This window comes from Anas acuta, chromosome 21, assembly GCF_963932015.1.
Source record: "Anas acuta chromosome 21, bAnaAcu1.1, whole genome shotgun sequence".
Classification (NCBI taxonomy): Eukaryota; Metazoa; Chordata; class Aves; order Anseriformes; family Anatidae; genus Anas; species Anas acuta.
The window spans coordinates 6,803,284-6,823,193 of NC_088999.1; the positions used below are offsets into that span (position 1 = coordinate 6,803,284).

General features: G+C 42.0%; 1 protein-coding gene across 7 annotated transcripts in view; it reads left to right on the plus strand.

Annotated features, from left to right (window-relative positions):
- CSMD2 (CUB and Sushi multiple domains 2) overlaps window positions 1-19,910 on the plus strand; it is a 322,375-nt gene that overhangs the window by 68,125 nt on the left and 234,340 nt on the right. For all 7 annotated transcript variants that reach the window (XM_068657555.1, XM_068657554.1, XM_068657553.1 and 4 more), the window contains exon 4: window positions 10,026-10,138. In XM_068657555.1, the coding sequence (XP_068513656.1) occupies window positions 10,026-10,138 (113 nt within the window). The remainder of the gene's footprint in view (window positions 1-10,025; window positions 10,139-19,910) is intronic.

The window sequence follows — 19,910 nt, forward strand, 5'->3', positions numbered from 1 at the left end:
GCTGACGTGTTTCGCCAGTGAAGTCCAACGTGCAGTGCATGGAGAGGGCAGGTCAGGAGGGGTTTCTTTTTCTGGCCTACTGTTAACCTTGTGTTGCATAATGCATTACTCTTCCCTCTTCAAGCTTTCCTTCTGCAGTTTATCCCTGTAGTCTGATGAAACAGGGCTTTGTTGATGGTGCGAAGTAATTGCTGAAGGCCAGGACCAGGCAGTATTCTCTAGATCCCTCTAGCTGATGTTTGGTTTTACTTCAGGCTGAATTTTAGTCCAATGATTACAAGCCTTTTAGACAACAGAAGTAGAGCATCGTGAAGTCTGAATGTGATCTGATTTATGATCGCTGTAGACCCTGCAGTGCCCAAATCTAGTGTTCCACGTAAAATACATCTGCAAGGTGAGAGCTCTAATAGCTTTCATGGGATTGCTCCTCTTCCTTATCGAAGATGGCTAGCGATAAAGACAATAGCTGCTGCTGTTATACTACTAAATGTCCTATACAGAGAAAGTTTATCATCTTTGTATGCGTAGCAGGGAAGTCAGACGTATGTCTTAGTCCTGTTCTGAGCCCAGCAGCTGCTCTGCTCTGTGACATTAGGCAAATTACTAATCTCCCCTTTCCCACCTGTAAAATGATATATTTTTTTTTTATTTTTGTAAGCTAAATTTGTAGAATGCTTAAAAGCCCCCGCTTGGAGGGCCTGTTTGCTAGGATAAGGAAAGAATCAAAGTATGAAATGTAAAATTTACAGCCATACCTTCTAATGCATTCTTCCTGAAGGGAGGAAAACCACAGGTTTCCGTATTATCTTTTGAATGCAGTGAATCTCAAGGTCATGGAATTCTTTCATCTCACTGTAACGTCTGACCTTGAGAGTTTCTCAAGCAAAGCACCTCTTTAGACAGTGTGTATTTCCCTTTTATCAAAATTAATGAAAGACTACAGGAGATGATACAATCTTACTAGATCATTGAAGATACAATGAAATTGTGGAGTGTTATTACTTGCAGTCTGAAATAGAAAATTGACAAATCTTCAGTGCCCATTGACTCTAATTCATTATGCTCCTGTTGGGCGGCAGAGGGTGGCCTGGCTCCTTTTAGACTACTCTGAATTGGATTTTGGTGTGGTGCAAGAGCAGCTGCTGACATCTGGTCCTTTTTCTTAAAGAATATAATTGTTTTTTTGTAATACTTAGGGCTACAGCTGATTAGTGCTGCTGTAGTGGAATAAAAGGTTTAGGAAGGAGACAAATATTTTCATTTGAATTGTTTGGTAGCTTATGTTGTCACTGATCCATGTGTAAATTGACGTGTGAAATGCTGTTGTTCAAGAATTTACGTAGAAGTTTTACTATTGAAATCAGGACCTTTAGCTAACTAGGTGCATGGCAAGACAGCCTCTCCCTGAATTTATTCACAGCTCCTGTATTTGAGGCAGAGGGGAATATGGAAGCAGAAAAAAGGGACTAATGCAAGGTCTAGGAGTAGCTCTGGTGCTGCTGGATTTGTACTTGAGGTTTTTTACCTCTATCACAGTGTGCATTGCTGGGATCTCCTGCTAAACATTCATGGTTACCTGCGTTTCTCATCCCAGCTCTGCTTGATACCACTTGCACAAGGTGCAAGGGAACAGAGAAGTAGGTATGACGTGAATCAATATTACAGTCTTTGGATAAATCTTCATCTGCAGGAGCAATGTTTTTTGTTTCAGGCTATTTTTATCTTATAACACATCTAAAAATCAAATTTTTTATTAACCTGTTTTTTGACTGTATTGGTTATGAAGAACGACTTGTGTTTATTTGTGCCATTTGGATGCTTCTTTTTAACTTCTAGGTTTATAGAAAATGAATTTCCATTTCCTTCCTGTATATTGCTATTAAATTTTATGTTATTATGTACAACTAAAAATTTAAGGAATTAGTATAGGCATAGCTGTGCTCTGGTCAGCAGTGAGAGTGCAGCTGATGTAGAAATCAACTGACAGATCACAGCCGGCTAGCTGAGCTGCCTGTCCCGGGACCACCTAGGCAGAACAGTGCTTGCCTTATGCTGCCACTTAATATTCACTTGGGGGAAGTAAAGATTGTCCCTCGAGACCGATGTCTGAAGTCTAGTTCAAATCCTGATTTTGTATGCATAAAGAGTCAGAGGGATGTGCAGCCTTGGCAGATGAGACCTGGAGTCACTCTGCATGTCAGCTTTGGCTCTTTACAGTCGTGTAGCTTCAGCTTCTTGAGATTCAAATGGAGAAAGCAGGAGGAACAGGGATGCATGTGGAGTAAGTACCTATATTAACAGAGCCATAATTTAAGTTTTTGCTTGATTATGTGTCGATACGTTCACCATCTAGGATGCCCACCATATTCTGGGCTTATTCACGTGGCTGAACAATGATTAGCCTTAAGGTATGTTCAACTACTGCTTATAGGAAACTTCAAGTTCTTTCAGAATTTGTTAGCCTTGTTAGCTGTTGGTACTGAGCAGGAAAAAACTGCCTCTGCCTATTGAGGATTTGTGATAAAAAGCCCACAGGCTCCATTAAACTGTGAGGTTAGAAATGGTAATTGAGGATTGCTTGGGGAGAAATCCTGCGTTTACTGGGGGAGGGGGAATGTAAAGCTCCTTGAGAAGGTGTATATATTCCTCGGGCATCGGGCAACGGTGTGCTGCTTCATTATCAGGCTGATATTTGCAGTGTCCTCATCGTGTTCCTCTTTCTTTTACGCAAACACGTTTGCTGGTAGAAGGGAATCCTTTGAAAATGGAGCTACTCCCACGCGAGTCAAATATTTGTGGAGAGAGCCTGTAATAGCAGGTGAAATCCTTGTTTGTTGTGCAGATTTGCGCTGCCTCTAAGTATTTGTTACTGGCTTCTGTTTATCACTGTTATATAGCTGGGGTCGCACTTGTGCCTCTGCGGTTAATGGCCTGTGTGCGTGCTCTCCGCTGAGCTCAGGTACGCAATAAGCATCCACCTCTCCATTTTGCTGCTTATCAGCGGAATGTCTGTCGGATTTACCATGTCTGGAGGAGGAGGAATGTGTTATTTTTTTCTGAAACATAAATCCTGTCCCATTGAACTGTCATTTCATGGCTGCAATTATCGAGACTTGAGTGAAATTTTGGCGCTTTTCTCCCTTTGCTGGATCACTTTGTGAATGTCCGGTCGGGCAGACAATAGGTCCCCAAATTGCTTCCTGGAGCTCGTGAAAGCTCCGAGAGCATCTGTACCCTCTGTACAAGGCTTTTTTCCCCATTTACTGGATTTCACACCCCCAATGATTTTTTTTTATTTTTTTTTTGAAGAAAGTCAGAAATAATCTAAAACTGCCAAGTTTTGAATTGATACTGCTGAGCCTTACTTGGTTTATATCCAGTCCTGTCTTTGTTTACTCAGAGTATCAGCTCAGATTTGCCAAGAGGTTGCTGAAATTTGGTGAACCACTCTGAGAATTTTTCTTCTGGGTTTGTAATAACAAGACCAGAAATACAGCTGCCAAGGTTTGTCAGAGATCTGCTTGGATTTCACTATTATCTGAGAAAGTACAGGCAAAATAAGCACAGAAGGGATGTGATGAAAATTCCAAGGCTGTGCTTTTCCTCCTCTTGTCCCACTGTATGGAAAAAATGAAATTTATTGAAATGTGATGCTTAGTTTCTGTTCACAGCTTGAGAGCCATGAAGGCCTCATATATTTGAGATGGCTGTGGAGGTTTTAGGCCCTATAAATAACACTTTTCTAGTGGGAATTGACCCAAAACCCATTTTAAATGAGCAAAGAAATCCATCTAGGCTGGAATTTATGAGCCCTGTGACTGTCCCTAGAGACTGTGTTAGTTAATGAAGCCTTTGTCAGTGTCAGAGAGGTAAGCAAAGGACTCTTGTGGCTTGATGAATTATGCTTGGCTTGGAGAAGGGAAGAAAATGCAGTTCATTCTTAAGTCCCACTGGCACATGGGCTTGGTCGGATGATGTTAGATTGAGTACTGTTAGCAAAAGGTAAATAAACTTTCTGAAAAAGTCTAGGAGCAACATGTGTCGCTGGATGAGTTCAGGGGATGTGCTTGTTACTGGCTTGGTAAGAAAAAACACAGTAATGTATCAGACGGAGTGAGCTGATGATAGTATTTTAAAAGCAACTCAATTATCAACCAGCTGGGCAGAGAGGATGTTTGGAAAATAGCATGGAATAAAATGGGACATGTGTCGGTTGGCAGCGAAGTACCTTGGAGTTGCTTTGTGAAATGTGAACAGAGAATTTACGCAGAGTTCCTGGTACTGCTGGTTGCAGCATGCCTCTGGAGATACTTGCTCAGGACCTCTTTGGAGCTTGACTCCAAAAGAAGAGCAGGTTGGTTTTATGCATAAATCATTCCTACAGTTTGAATAAGTGCAAATGTGAACTGAAACTGGTTGTATGTCACTACAGTATCACTTTAAGCTGAGATCTTTGTGGTTTGCTGCATCACTTCAGAGCTGAGAACTGTTCAAGTAATGCCAGTGAGTTCTGCCTTGGAGAAGGGACTTCTGTGTGTCTGCAGTATGCAAGAGCTGAAAGTATGCTTGGATTATGCTCTGCTTGTTTTCTTGGTGATTAAGACATTCATGGTACCGGTTATTCTGTCCATACGTTATTTAAAACAATAACATCTTAATGTAATCGCTGCTTTATTTAATAAAGAAATATGAAGAGGAAGGGAGAAAAATTGACTACAAATACTGAGGAAATCAATTAAGGGATGAAAGGTGGTTTGTAAAAATCAGGTATTAGTAGAAATGACAAGATGCTTTTTATTTCCCCACTCCACCCCAACTACTTCACCCCCACGGCCACCACAACTGTTTCTAAAGAAAAAAAAAATCTACTTACAATGAGGTCTGATATGGGAAGGGTTGTACCAGATAAATTCCCTGATCTCTTGCATCTGTTCTTCTGTCTTCTTGACATATAGCCCATGAAGCAGCCTTGGGGAGGGCATCTGTTAATGACCACTGACTGTAAGTGGGGCTATGTTTCCAGTTCCTTTAAGATTTTAATTTTTAAGCATACAATTCCGAAGGTGTTCTCGGAGCAACTGGAGTACAGTGCTGGCACATTCTTTTCATCAAGATTGAGAAAATTGCAAATATTAATTAAATACTGCTCATCTTATACCCATTTTTTTCCGAGGAGAGATTGAACATATGGATAGTCTCTCTCCTATTCCTATGTGCATGTCAGCCAACTGTCTAGCTGAGTAAGACATAAAATTTGATTCAAAGTTGATTGTAAGCTCTTGGGCTCTTTCTGTTGGCTCCAGCTGGTAATGGATTGGTCTAACACTTCGTGAATGCACCTTTCAAATGACTGCTCTGCTTTGCTGCCTTGCTAGCAGGGATTATAGTGTGAAAGGACTTGGCTGGTGATTCCAGGCTTTGTTTCCCAAAGAGCAGCTCACGCTCTTAGGTTTGGTATTTCCTTAACACTCTTACACCTGACTTTGCTTGCAAATTGTCCTGGGATAGTAAAGGCTGTCAGAGCAGCCCTTACGGAACCAGGTATTTTTGACTGCATGTGGTGAAAAGAGTGGTTTGTTTGGGAAATTTTCGCTGATAGGTGCCTTTAAATTACATGCAGGAAAAAGTCACTGAAGTATAGTGTAGTGTAATTTAATGCTGGGTTAAACGATGCAATCCAATGCGTTTTCATTAGATGTTCTGAGACACTTCTCCAGCATTTATGCTTTAAAGGCTGTTGGATTGCCAGCTGCAATAACTATTTTGATTGCTGTCTGAGCTGATGGTGGGCATCCTACCAGAAAAATAATGTGCTCGGTTTTAATTACGGCACCTGCACTCCGAAATGGGAGCCTGTGTCGCAGTGTATGATAGCTCTGTACCTGACGGAGTGGGACAGCAACGTGCAGCGGGTGGAGGAGAGCAGCTGGAAAGGGGCTGAGGCCGAGACTTTGGGGCAGAAAGAGCACTCGGCCACAGGCCGAACCTGCTGAGATAAGCAGTCAGGAGGCCTGTGTGTGGTGTTCACCTCCTTGGGTGGGCAGACGGGACAAGTTTTCATCAGGAAGGCTCTGGTGACATGGGGCACGATGGTATTGTGCCATGAGGGAAGCCGCTGGGCTCCTGGCGAGTGGCACTGCGAGGCCTTGGGCCTGACCACTGCTAGCCCAGCTGCTGTGTGAGGCAGCGGTACGAGCGGTACAACCACAGCATCTGGGGTAAACCTGGGGCAAAGTGTGAGGAAGGATGCGCTTGGAGATGGGGGATTTCTGTTTTGATTTGTTTTGGTTTATTGATTTTGCTGTGCTGTGATGCAAGGGCAAGCTTATGAAGTGGTATTTCTGGCACTGGGTTAGTTTGGTTCCTCACAGTAGGAACAGAATTAAGCCAATGAAAAACACATTGAAAATCTCACACAATCAGTGTTGGCCCCAAGCAACTTAAGGGGATAATCACTCAATAATCCATTTGGCCAGAGGTACAGAAGAAATGGAAGATGATTATTCGTGCTGTTATTACTGCCCTCACCTTCTTGTTATGTCCCTTAATAAAAACAAGGAATGGAGTTTGCTGCTTTTCTTTCTCATTAGTGTATACATCTTTTTTTTTTATTGCTACACTAAATAACAGTGATATCAGAATTACTGTTTCATATATGAGGCTGTTTGGGAATGATTTTGTATTCTCTCAGCAATCATGTTGATGCCCATGCTTTAAATTTGCCTGGGCTGCAGATTTAGGGAGGAAGGCGTTGAGGACAGTTTAGCAGCCAGGTCAAAATGAGGCAGGGTGTCCTGCCACGCTTGGCTGTTCCTGGCTCTTTGGAACGGGCATGCTGAGGTTTTACAGGCACTGGCCGTGTTAAATTAAATTACAGTTTCCTCAAGAGAATATTGTCTGCTCTCTTGCTTGGAGAAGATGAGGACATCAGAAAGGAGAAACTGCAGTTCTGTGTGTGTTGGTTGAAGGTTTAAGAAGAGGCAAGTCCTAACTTGTATTTGGACTGCAGCTGCTGCAGTCTGTAGAAAGACTGAGACCAAACCTCTGCTCTAGTGGAGAACAGGTGGAATTAATTCTGTGGCATGCCTTGTGCAGGTCTTCAGTCCAGAAGATGGAAATCCATAGCAGAGAAGGTAGGCGTTGCCATATAGATACCTTAATTGCTGAGTATTCCCTGCTTCTTTGTGAATAAGTTTAGTTTTAGCATTTTCATGCATTAATGGGGGCATTTTCATTTATTTTGTGGGCAGGTAGGCTGTTAGATCTGAAGGGCAAGACATGGTGTTTGGTCATCTTCTGTGCCAACAGGCAGCCCATCTCCTGCTGGCCATACCAGGGATAGTAGATGGATGCAAACAAACATGCAAAGTTAGGGACCTGGAGAGATGGTTGGGTTTGCTTGTTAATTTTTAGAGTTTCTGGAAGCCCAGAGGTTCCTATAAAAATTGTCTGTTCAGTCAGTGTGGGATCTGTAGAAAGACTGCGATCAAACTTCTGCTATCATTTCATGCCCTTGTACACAGGCCATGCTTCCCTTTCAAGGCCCTGTAACTAGAAAGTACAAATATATGCTTAAGGGCAATTTTGTTTCAGGTAGCACATAATTCCCATTGACTCCTATGGGACATGTGCACTTGCTTTCAGGTAAGCAGACATGTAAATGTTGCCCTGAATTAAAATCAACATCTGTGAAGTGGGGTCCTACTAGTGCATCCTGTGAACAGAATCCCTGATGCAAAAACTTAGTTCACAGAGATCTCCTTTGGAAATAAAAAGCACAGACTTCTGGTAACTAATTCTTGGGTAATGATAAAGGAGTAAAGACATTCTGTTGTCCCTGTATGTTTTTATTAAAATTGGTCCATGTGTTTCCTGGACTTTTTTTATTTTTATTTTTTTAGCATGTGAGGGTCTCAATAAGCCATTTTAATTAAATTGCAAAATAAATTGCAAACTATGGCACTCTTTCTTGGTTCTGTGCACAGTGAAAACTGTGTGAATCCTAGCAAAAAAGAATCTTGGAATCTTTTATTTTGAATGAACAGGAGCAATTGTTCTTTCAACTTGTATAGACAATGGCTTTTATGCTGAGAGCTGGTAAGTACTTCTTTGACATTTAAGTCGTGACTGCCATCATTGGCAACTACATGAATTTTGCTGATAACTGAAAATTTTGCTTTAATAAGGTTCTCAGGCAGAGCATGTCAGCTTTCATGAGTCGGGTAGTTCAATCTATTTGACATAATATTTAAGTTTATGAAATTAGGAATAGAGTAGGAACAGGGAGGGAAGGGAAGTTCGCTTACTGTCTCTGAAAGTTGCAGGGGGCTGGTGGCAAACTTAAGGAGAAAGTGCTTGGGCTGGAGCTTATTGTGCTGGTCCCTGGGCCTGTGAGCAGAGAGGATGGTGGCCCCAGAAAATAAGGAGCTGGTTTTGTTGTCTGAGTGCTTTTTTTTTTTTCGTTTCATTCCATATAATACAGCAGGTAAGGAGATAACTTCAAATCAAATACATATTTGTAGGTATTTCCTAAGGAGTAGTCCATCACTAGGGATCTTTTGCTTTTCTTTAAAAAGGACTAACTGGTGTCTAAGAAGAGTGGGATGAGCAACTGCGTATGTGTGTAAGAATCATTGAGCTTTCTCTCTTATAGTAATAACCATTTTTACTATACTGCTTGTGTTGGTCGTGATCCAACTATCACGTGGCAGTGAGTTCCATCAGTCACTGCTCCTTCTACATTTTTGTAAAAGTCCTGGTTTCAGTACGGTTATCAGGCATTGGGGATTGGGTGTGAATCTGACCTTGGTAACAGCAGGCAAGAATTTAATGAGACTGCTTTAAAAAAAAAAAAAAGCTTCTTATGCAAACCTATTATGTAAATCACCTTAGCCAAGTGTAAGGAGATGGATTATAAGTTATAAAACTGTAATTGTTTGTGAGAAATGTACATGGGCTGCGTCAATATAGTAACAGGGATTTGGGATCTAATAAAGCTAGTTTACAAAAAAAAAAAGAAAAGTTTTGTAATGTTTTTAATAAAAATAATAGTTGCTATTTAGCTGTGAGTCTACAAGGGGTTCGGGGAGAGGCCAAAAAAAGTGGCCTGTGTTTGTGCAGTGCTGTCTGTGCTCTATTAAATAGACTTGTCACCTTTTTTCTACAGTTCTTCTTTTTGTTTGGTCATCTTGTGCAAATAAATTAATCTGTGTAGGCTTTGATTTCCTCAGTGATTAGAGTTGAGGATTACGATCTTTACTGTGGTACCTGTTAGATATCAGGTCACTGGATGAAAAAGTGCCATCTCTGGGATTGTTCTTGTAGTGTCAGGCAGGGAGGGGAGGATTTCCAGAAATATGATTCAAAACATCGCAAAACTACAGAGCATATACTCAATGAAAACAGCCACCCTGATGGGATTTAATTAATTGGTAATGTCAGTTTTATTGTCTGCTCTCTTCTGCTATTTTGGATTGTTTGCTTTAATGTAGTTTGTGCAATGCTCTTTACTCCTAGGTTCTCAAAATGTGTTATAAACATTATTGAATGATGTCTTGGGCTCACTCGGCAGCCTTAAACATTGCTCCCACTTCATGGATAAGGCCTGTTATTCCAAAGGCCTCAGTGACACCTCTGAGACCAGAGCAGGGGTTTGCAGCTGGGTACTGCCAAGCAGACATTCAGCAAATAAGATGTGAAACAGATAAAACGGCTAAAAATATGGTCGATGAAGAAAAGCATGTAGGAGATACTCTGATAAGCCAGAAGGCATTACAAGCCTGGGATGGGTTTGCCCAGCATTTGAAGAACAGCTCTTTAATAGTTGGACTCAATCTTTGCAGGTTCCTTCCAAGTGAACTGTTCGATATTCTATTCTCAGTCTGGTTTCTCGAGCTCTGAAGATCCCCCTAACTCTTTCAGGCTGTGGTGCATTGTCCAAAGTGGCAGCTGCCCCCCACTCGTCGTTTTGCTGGCAGATCAAAGGCAGCAATGGTGAGTGTAACCTTCCTCTTGATTTCTTTCAGGTTAACGGGTTTCCAGCTGCCTGCTCCTATTGTGAGTACAGGGGTTGTGCTGTCCTTATGGCTTGTGAGTGATTATGCGGTCAGTGCTCAAGGCTTCCAGGCAAACTATGAAGGTAAGTCTGCCCAGTTCAGTAACTGTCTTGAATTGTGTTTGCACTCTCTTATGGTAGGATGTGATATATGGAGATACGCAGACATTAATCCAGGACAGAAGTGTCTGGTTCAAATGCAGTTTGATCCTCTTTTTTCAGAATTCAAATTGCTGATCCTTTACAAGGGTGTGAATGTATTTTTCGCCTTAGCATCTGTGCTCAAAATGTCTGTAAAAGCTTACTCCAACAGCTAGAGTGACTGAGACAGGAGGGTAGTGTGGAATTTGACAATGGAATCCACCAGGTTACAGCAAACACTGCACCCTGCACAGCCACTGGAATTTACAGCTGAGCTAATGGGGAGTACAGAGCAGTGCCCAGGGAGCTCAGAGATTGCTGCATTTTTCTTTACATTCTCTTTCCTTGTCATTTTTTCCCTGCACCTTCCTCTCAAAGTATTTAAATTCCCTGCCTGTGTCTCTTGTCATAAATAACATGCAGTGTTTGGTGCTTGTGGAGGTGAAGGCTTGGTAGCTTCAAAAAATCTTGGACCTCCACTACTGGAAGTTTTCAAATACACGAAAGAACTGTTTGTACTAGAAGAGAGAACGTGATTGTGATATGAGCTGGTACTTCTGGGCAAATGACAGATTAACCATGTTTAAATTTGAGTTACGCTTCCGTTAATTATTGAGCCTTGAATGTTGTCTCTATCCCTGTAAATGTTTTCCTTTGGAGTCCTAAGAAGTTCTTAGCCTTAATGATAGCTTTTGGTAATGAGTCCTACTGGCCAATTACCCAATGCATTAAACCAAGTAGATGCCTTCATTTAGATGATGATGTAGTCACTCAGTTTTCTGCACTTGACAGTTGTTCAGGTTCAGGAGAATTCTGTTTAATCAGAAATTAGAGGGCATTTAAAAGCTCTGCTCTGCCTTGAGGCAGCAGTGGCACCAGGATGTTTTATTTAAGTGATCAGTGTTTTTAGCAGGTGTTCGCTATGGCTAGGCAATGGTGCTGAAGTTGTTCATCTCAGTTGGAGAGCAAGCTCTGTTTGTTCACAGGGCAAATGTCTGCCGGGGATGCTCTTGGCTGGTGGTGTGTGGCAGCTGTCAGCTTAGGAGAGCACAGCGAGGACAAATGGATCCCATCCCATTTGCAGAACCTCTGCTAGAAATGTCAATCATTATGCCTGATAAACATGACAGTACATGGATCCCAAACTGTGTGATAGAGGACACAGAGCTGTTTTTGTACTTCCTTGACTTTGAGAAGTGATTTTTTTGGCATTTAGTTGCACACAGTTTTTTTGCACAGTTCTTTGTATGACTCCCTGCTGTACTAGCCTGGTTTCTCAGATCAATCCCTCATTGCCAAGGCATTTCCAGCCATGCTTTGTGCCAAAGTTTTTATATAAAGTCAGAATTGTGCAAAACTTTTCTATGGAAAACTCTATTTTTGCCGAATATAAATTCCTTACCTCCCCAACACAGTGGCCCTTCTGCGTGTCTCATGATGTTTATTGGCTAAGTGTAGTTTTAGGGAAAAAAAAAAAAAAAAAAGAGTTGGATGGGTCACTTCACTATGGAGTCGGTAACAAGTATTTTTGCTCCACTGTCACTCTAGAGATTGTGGTAGAGGCATTTGGTGAAAATAAATGTGCTGCGAACATCAGAAGTATGAGGGTCATGTCCCCGTTCCCCTTAATGCTTTGAATGTTACTGATGGTTGAGAACCAATAAGATTGTTCTAAGATTTAGCTGGCCATTTAAGAGGGATAAATGTGTATGACTTGAATTTTCGTAGAGCTGTGTTCTCCTTTCTTCTTTTGGTACCCTCGTGCTGAGTCCCTGGCTTTCTGCAGCACCTTGATTCAGCAGGTAATCTTGTACACAGGGCTTCAGTCATGTGTTTTAAATTATCTAAAGTTTGATGGTAAGGAGGCTCTAAGGCAGATAACCAAGTGCTTCTCTGGTAGAAAAACAAACAAATAAATAAATAAATATCGAACCACTGAGTGACACAGAGCACTATTGTAAATTAAAGCTTTACTTTCAGAGATGGAGGCTTGCTGAAAGTGCGGCTCTGCACTTTCCTCCGAACAAGGTACTTGCTATGTGAATTTTGTTAACTCGGAGTAAAGGAGGAGATAAGTGTGGTTTTGATCAGAGAGGCACATACTGCTGCTGCAATGCTGTTTCAGTTCATTGGTAATCTACAACTCAGTGAATAGCTTGTGATTCGATAATTCATGTTTAAAGACAGAACAATGCATCAGAGTCCTTGTGGTAAATGGCTCCTTTATGATCTGCTATCAAAGCAGGTTCATTATTCTCCTCCCTTTAAGCAATCACTGGGAAATGCACCAAAAAGAAGCAGAATTTTAAAATTGGAACAAAAGATCTCCGAAACTTTTTAAAAGGAAGTCAGGAATGAAATATGTACATGGGGACATCAAAGTGATATGAAACCATTGCACTTAAACTGACATCTGCTCCACCGTGGTCCTCTGGGCAGCACAGAAATTGAGGTTGGCTTTTTCTAAACTAAGATCTTCCTAACTTACCTGGTTACTAAAAGGTGTGCACAATAAATCCGCTTACAAGCAATTTCTTGAAAACAACACAGATATCTACTCGTATTTATGTATGTTTATTCATTTATGGTTGTTTCTGGATGCACTTAAGGTATACATTTCACTCACTAAAAAGGGATCACTTTCATGCATTTGTGGCAGATTCTTTTACAAACGTTTCCGCAGTGAGAACATTTAGGGATGCTATAAGAGCACAGGCAAATTGAGTTTCTGGAAGTCTGCAGAGCTTTTTGTAAGCCCCACATAGGTTTGATGCCAAAGGAGCACTAGAATTTGAGAAAAAGCCAGCTCTGAGGTTGCCGTGCTGGGATGCTTCCTTCTTGAGCATGCAGTTTTCTGACTTTTTTTTTATACGTGTTTTATAGGTGTGTTGCTCCTAGATCTTCCTTAATGTTCTTGTCCTCTGACTTCCTCATCTTTCTTTATTTAGCTTGGTATGTGTTGCCAGCTTGTTTCAGTCCATTTTCATTGTCTGTTTCTTCACGTTCTCCAGTCTCTTGCTTTTTTTGTGTGATTTTTTTCTGAAGATGCCAAGTATTGTTTCAAAGCTCAGTAAATATTAGGAGGCTTGTATCCGTATACATTTATTCTGCTGTGCAAGGCAGTACTGACAGTGAACAGAAAGGCTGATGGGATCTTTCCCCAGCACAGCCATCTCATGATGAATGGAAACAACCACTTCAGCAGATGTAATTCTGGGGTGTGTGTGCAGAATCCCTGAGTTAAAGGTACTTGGTCACAGCTTTGGAGACCTAATTTCTCAACCCAGCTCTGACACAGATGTTCTGCATGATCTCATGTTAGTTGTGAGGTCTGGGTTCCCAGTTCTCACGCAAAATAAGGCCAGACTGGCTCCTTGTCATACACGCCGCTATGACTTTGCATTCATGAATGCACAGACAGCATTCAGGAGCTTCTGTGTGGCGTGGTGAATGTGGGAAAAGCTACGGCAGTCGCACATTTAAGGAGCAGAGACATGACTAGGTTGCCAGAAATAGCTGTAGTTCAGTGGATCATCTGGAAAGGAGCGGGGGCAACTACTGTAGGATGACTGGGAGTGAGAAATTGTCAGGTTTTTCTCCCTGAAGTGAAAGCAGAGATTTTTTAAATTTAAAGAAAACACTTGGGTTGGAAGAATATTTTCAGAGATTATTTTAGTAAACATAAGCAGTTCTTACGAACCTCTACTTCAGAACATATGTTTTAGAAAATATTTAAACTAAGTGCTTTCATGCCTATAGCAGTCCCAAATTTGTAATTTTTTTCCTGCTAAACTGTCCCTTGAATTCACCACGATTTCACAATTAGCCTTGTTCACCCCCCAGTCTATGGGATTTTTTTTCCTTTTGTGACTAAATTATTCTCAGAATTCCCAACCAGCTGTTGTGGAGCGTCTTGCATTTCATTTCAACTGCAGGAGAATTTCGAAGTAGGCAGCTATAAATAATCTGAGTATGAATTTTACTAGGATGTGAATCTTGACTGTCTTGTCTTGTGAAAAATATTTCTGGAGGCTTGGTGACCGAAAATGACCAATGCTTCCCTTTATTGCTACCCCTGAAAGATGTGCAAAGCTAATATGGAGGCACATGTCTAGATTACAGTGTGAAATTAATTACAATCACTGCTGCCACACACCTGATGAATACACAGTGAGTTGACATTTAAAATAAATTGGGCAAGTCTTTTACAATATGAGGAAATTGATGTAAATTCTGCATCGCTTCCTCGATAATACTAATAACAGTTCATGATGAATAAAGGGTGTTTTTTTTAGCTTATTAATATAGGTATAAAATAAAATCATATTATTATTTGTAAGCCATTACCGCTTGGCTGCCTCATTTTAGTACTGAGGGTTTGAAAAATAGCAAGGGATTTAAGGAGAGAGAGACCCAGACTTGTCTTGAATGTACATGGTGCAGGAGTGATGCTGTAAAACACTGAGATGAGCTTAATGAACCTTTGTACTCTTTGAGGCTCTACAGGTCCTTCTTTAGGTGTTTATTGAACATGAAGCAAGCACTCAGTGCCTGGATATCTTGCAGTAAGCTTTTCTGTTTTGACCGATGCTCTGCGTTACAGCTCCTGCAGAGGTTGGAGGTGTTAGACGTGGCAGGAGCACAGGTCTCAGTGGGGTTGAGTGCTGGATGTCCTGGGTTGGATGCAGGAGAAGAGTGCAGCGACCTCCGAGCAAAGCATCCAAATGTGGTGTCCTGGGGGATGTGAGCAAAAACCAAGCAGACAAGGAGAAAAGAAAAGATAGACGCTGTTTTAAGACCTTTATTTTTTTTTCCCAAAAGCAAAGTTCAGTGAGAAATTGAGGTCCAGTTAGAATGAACTAATGTTCATTAAGATCTCCGGACTCCTTGGCTACAAAACTGCGCAGTGTAATGCACTGAGATTGAACAGTAGGTGAAAATTTTCCTTCCCAAGACATCGTGTTTGATTACAGCTGCAACAAATTTGATAGCTGCAAACACTAAGTGCCTGATTGAAAAGAAACAATTATGCCTAGAAGAACACTGCTTATTTTAAGAAATTAGAAGCGTTTAAATACAGAGAGAAACAACCCCAAGTAAATGGTACTGTTTTCCTTCATAATAAATACCCTCCTCTTTCTCAAGCACAAATATCTCATTCTTTAGAGGGTTGTTTGTGGAATTATGCATACATATTTAGATAATACAATTAAAAACTGGTTCCTGTCCATCTTTGCCCATTGCTTTTGCTCAACCTGAACATTTCCTGGCTGTTGCTCTGTGGATGTATTGTCACAGTGCACAAGTGAAACTGCTTCATGTCTCCATTTTCCCATCTGTAATTTGACTTTACAGTAACAGTTGCCCCATTAATGGAGGAATATTCAAAATTTTTGCATATAGAGCTGTCCAAATAGCTTCTGATTATGATTTAGACCAACAGTGTCCTTAATAAATATATAAACACAATTTTTTTTCTTAAATTACCTAGGGTCTTGGAGAATGTGCAGTTTTTGGAAGTCCTCTGATAAACTGAGAAATGACAATTTAATTTTTCAAAGACTGAGGTGTAGGCATTTGGATGCCCATATCATTTCTTTAGAAAACAAGTCTTTAACACAAAACTCTGGGAAGAGTTTCTGAAAATTTGGCTCCGCTTTGTTTGTGCCTCGAGTAAAACTTGGGCTCAGATGGTTCAGATGGGATTCACCGGCTGCAAGTAAGTTCCTCGGTAGCAGGTTAGGTACTTCGGTTCTGCTCGCTTGCAGATGGCTCTGAAGGGTCAGAGTTACGGGGAACTGGAGAGCCTTTAAGGCTTGGAGGTAGTGAAGGAAGGGGTGACAAAGCAGCGGGGAGCAGCCCGCAGATGGCGTGGCCACGCTGCCTTCGTGGGCTGGGCGGTGATGGTGGGGTGACTCATGCTTGTCCGGTGCCTGCTCAGAGCATTTTCTCCATCTGGGTAAATAAATTTCCGAACTGCCAGGCTAGTACTGAATAGGCTAAAATTTTTAAAGCTATAACTAAATGTACTTTTTACGCCAATTTGCCTTCCGAGCGAACGCTGTATTGGGTTCATTTAAACCTCCAGCTGGGTCCCAATTCTCTCAGTACCTAAATCATAGTCTGAGACATACGGGGCTCGTGGTAAATTTACCGGATTGATGCTTTTTCTCTTTTTTCAGACCAAGGCAAATGAACATGAATCTTGCAGCAAAGTAAAGTACAGGTTAACCCTTGTTCTGGTGACAGTGGGAAGGATGGAAGCTTGGTGTCCTGTTCTGCTGCTCATTTTTTCCTTGAAGCTGGATGTTTCTGTGGTTGAATCTTGGTGAGAGGTGGCTTCATGTGTTCAAAACCCAAACAGGCCTTCAGCTGAGCACATGAATCTTGATGCCAGAGCATTTTGGCTCTTTAGCAGCATCTTTAACTTCAGTCTGCTTACTGTTGGGACTGTTAAGCGTGTGGCATAAAGCTTTCAAGGAATGTCTGCTGTTCCTTTTAGGCTTCTTGTTTTAGTAGCTGGAGTTCTTTACCTCCAGCCGTTCCTGTGATCAGTTCATCCTTATCTGCAATGCTTAACAAACCTCACCTTAGTGGGAATTTTTGCTCTTTGTTTACTGTGCCTCCTAACTTTAGTATCAGCTGTGGCCTGGGAAGGATTTAGCTTTGGCTGCCTCCCTCTGCCCCTCCTTGTGCATCTCCCAAGCTTAGTAGGGTCATGCTGGAGTCCTGCTTGGAAGGGAGCCTCCCTGGGACATCCCGTGATGCTAATGGAGGTCGGTGAATCAGCAAACAGCACCAAGTTCGTAGTGAATCCAGTGGCATTGCATGGTTCCCCTTAAAAAGGATAAGGAAAATTCATACAGGGATGAGGAGTGTGATTGTAACTGCTGCTGGTTTTCTTTGCAGGTGGTTTCTTTAAGCTTGAGCTTTAAGCCTGTGACTGTTAAAGGATGTATAAGAAAGAGTGCTAAGATGATGCTAAATGCAAACTGAGTGTCATATTTATGCTGTTTTCCTATTGAGACAGATGCATTTTGCTGTTTTCAAATTTCTTCTAAATTTCAGGTGAGCACAGCACTCTGCATTTTTAGATTGGAGCAGTATTAGACTGTAGTGCTTGATGTACTGCTTCAGTGGTGGTTTTAACTGGTGAAATGGTTCCTAAATGTGTGTGTAGCCAGGGTTTCATGCTGAATCCACCCTGTTACTTCTCGTTATTAAAGAGCTTGTTTTGGAATCAAAGTTTTAATTAAAAAAAAAAAAAAGAAAAAAAAAGTTTGTAGTTCTCATGGCTCATAGAGATAAAGCTATGGAGAAGAACAGTGTGGGAAGCCATAAAATGGTGTTTCTCTGAAGGTGCCAACACTGAAACAGCGGGTTCAGAATGCCCCTTCGTCTCTGAGAGGTTTTAATGCTATTTCTGAGATGTTCGTTACTGTTCTAAACTAATTGACGGCAGATGATTGCAGCAGACATGCATAGCTGGGTTGTTCCTTCCGGCATCTTTCAGCTGTCTCTAGTTTGCAAACAGGAAAACCAGGCTACACTTTGTGCTCCTGTCCATGAGCAGTCGTTTGAACACCAGCATCTCCTGTGATGCTGGTACCAAATGCTGCTGCCCTTCTGAAAACATGCTGATGGAATTAGTCGTATCGCACTGATAATTAAAAAAGTGAGGATTGCTCTGCTCGTTACATCATCCCTTTATATTTAATTTGTTCCAAATGAATTTAAATTTTGGGAAACTTCCCAACTGTTGTATTGTAGGACTGCAGAACCTAAAAACTTCCCAAAGTGTTTAAATCTTGAACATTGGTGTCTTGGAGCTCTGAAAGGAGCAGGTGGAAGGAGCACACTGGGGGTGCTTCAGTAGGGCAGGTATGGCTATGGCTCTGGGACTGACCAGCACTTTCTAAGTGTATTCCAGGAGACCATGGGATTTGTTACTTGAACACTGCTGCAAACCGCGGTAGCAGATTTGTAGGAAAGTGTCATGAATTAGAGATGCAGATACAAATTCAGTACTTTTTCCGGTTCTGGGGACCAGATGTCTGTAGCTTGTGGTGATTTTTGCTTTAGGAAGGACCAGTGGGCAGCAGCAGCCCAACAGGGCCCCTGCTCCAGGCTCAGCCCAGGTCGGGGCTGGCAGAGGAAGGCTGTGGGGTTTGGGCAGGGGCTGCAGCACGTGGTGACTGCCGTCAGAGGGGAAAGGCAGCTCCAGAGCTAATTCTCCTCCAAAGTAAATTAAACTAAATGGAATTAGTGTTTTAATTCGGAATTAAGTACCTATCCAAGGTTTGAATGCAGTTCAGCTAATCCATTTTAAAAATAATCTGTGTTAATTTTTGTGTGTAGCCCACCATATGGAGAAGCAATGAAATAGCAGAGGACAGTAACAGATGACCCAGGAGTTCTCATCTTACTCTAATTCAAAAATTGTTATATTAGAGTTTATTTTGCTGCAGTAACTTGCTTAGAGCATTCAAGGCAGCCAAGAAATCAGCAGCTGAGATCCTAAATTGGCTGTGCTGGCTCCATGCACTTTTTAGCAATATTTATTTTTAGTGGGTTCATGGATAAGTTGTTTTGGGTCACACTGCTGTTTCCAAATGGCTGTAAAAGAACTGCTTAAAAACAAAGCAAGAATTCCAGAAAACATATTTGGGTGTTGATATTCCTGTCTGAAATGTCCCGATCCACCTCAACAGTTAATAGATAATCGCTTCAAAAAGTGTGATTGATCATAATGAACATCACGCAGGAGATAAAGGGTAGGAACAAAAAACATGTGTTATCCCTTTCCTTGTCACTGTTGCTCGTCAAGAAGCAATAAATTGGAAGGAAGCAGAAGGGGCTCGAGCCTTGCTGAAGGAGGCAGTGACGCAGTGGCACTGCTTGGTGCTAAGTGGTTAAAGCGCAGCAGAGCCCTGCAGCAGCTCCGTGCCTGCTCCTCTGCGCCGGAGCGTTTGGCACGGCGTGGCTGGGAAGGAGCCCGGTGGGGAGGTGAGGAGCAGGAGGACACCGCGCTCACCACGCTCCTTGTAGGGCTCCTGACATTGCTTTTAGGATTACATTTGGGGAGCGCTGTCAGAGCTGTGCCGAACCGTGCAGCTATTCAGGCAGCACAGGGCATTCTGGTTTGCTTCCTGCCTGCAAAGTGTTAGTAGCAGGACTACATGATAAAGCGAGACACCCGATGAGCAGTAAGGCAATGCGCTGTTGTCAATAATATTGAGTGACAGCATTGTTTTACACAGCCCAGCGTCTGGAAGAGCAGTACGTGTATAATTAGACTTAAAGCACGGCATTGGATTTTTTTTTTGTCTCCAATTAAGTGATTTCTATGTTATGCAAAAAAATGTGGTTGGCACTAGGTTTCCATATCGTATGGTTTCAGATTTTTTTTTTATGGCTGCTCTTTGGAGTTTTTCCAGAATTTCTCGACTCCGTAGCTGTGTCCCTGTTTCTCATCAGCTGTTCACAACGTGCAGCTCCTGTTTCACTTAATGTACCATGTGCATCTTGCAACAATAGCTTTTTGCACAGTCAGCTGTTCTGTGCAGTCATGTGGGTGGATTGGGGAGTGCAAAATTGGAGAGAGAAATAGCAAAACACCCGGCTGGTCAGCGGCAGTCGGCTGGAGCACCCCTGGTACCTGCCCCTGCCTCTTGCCACCCCTCGCTGCTGGCGTGTGCGAGCTCTGAAGGACGTG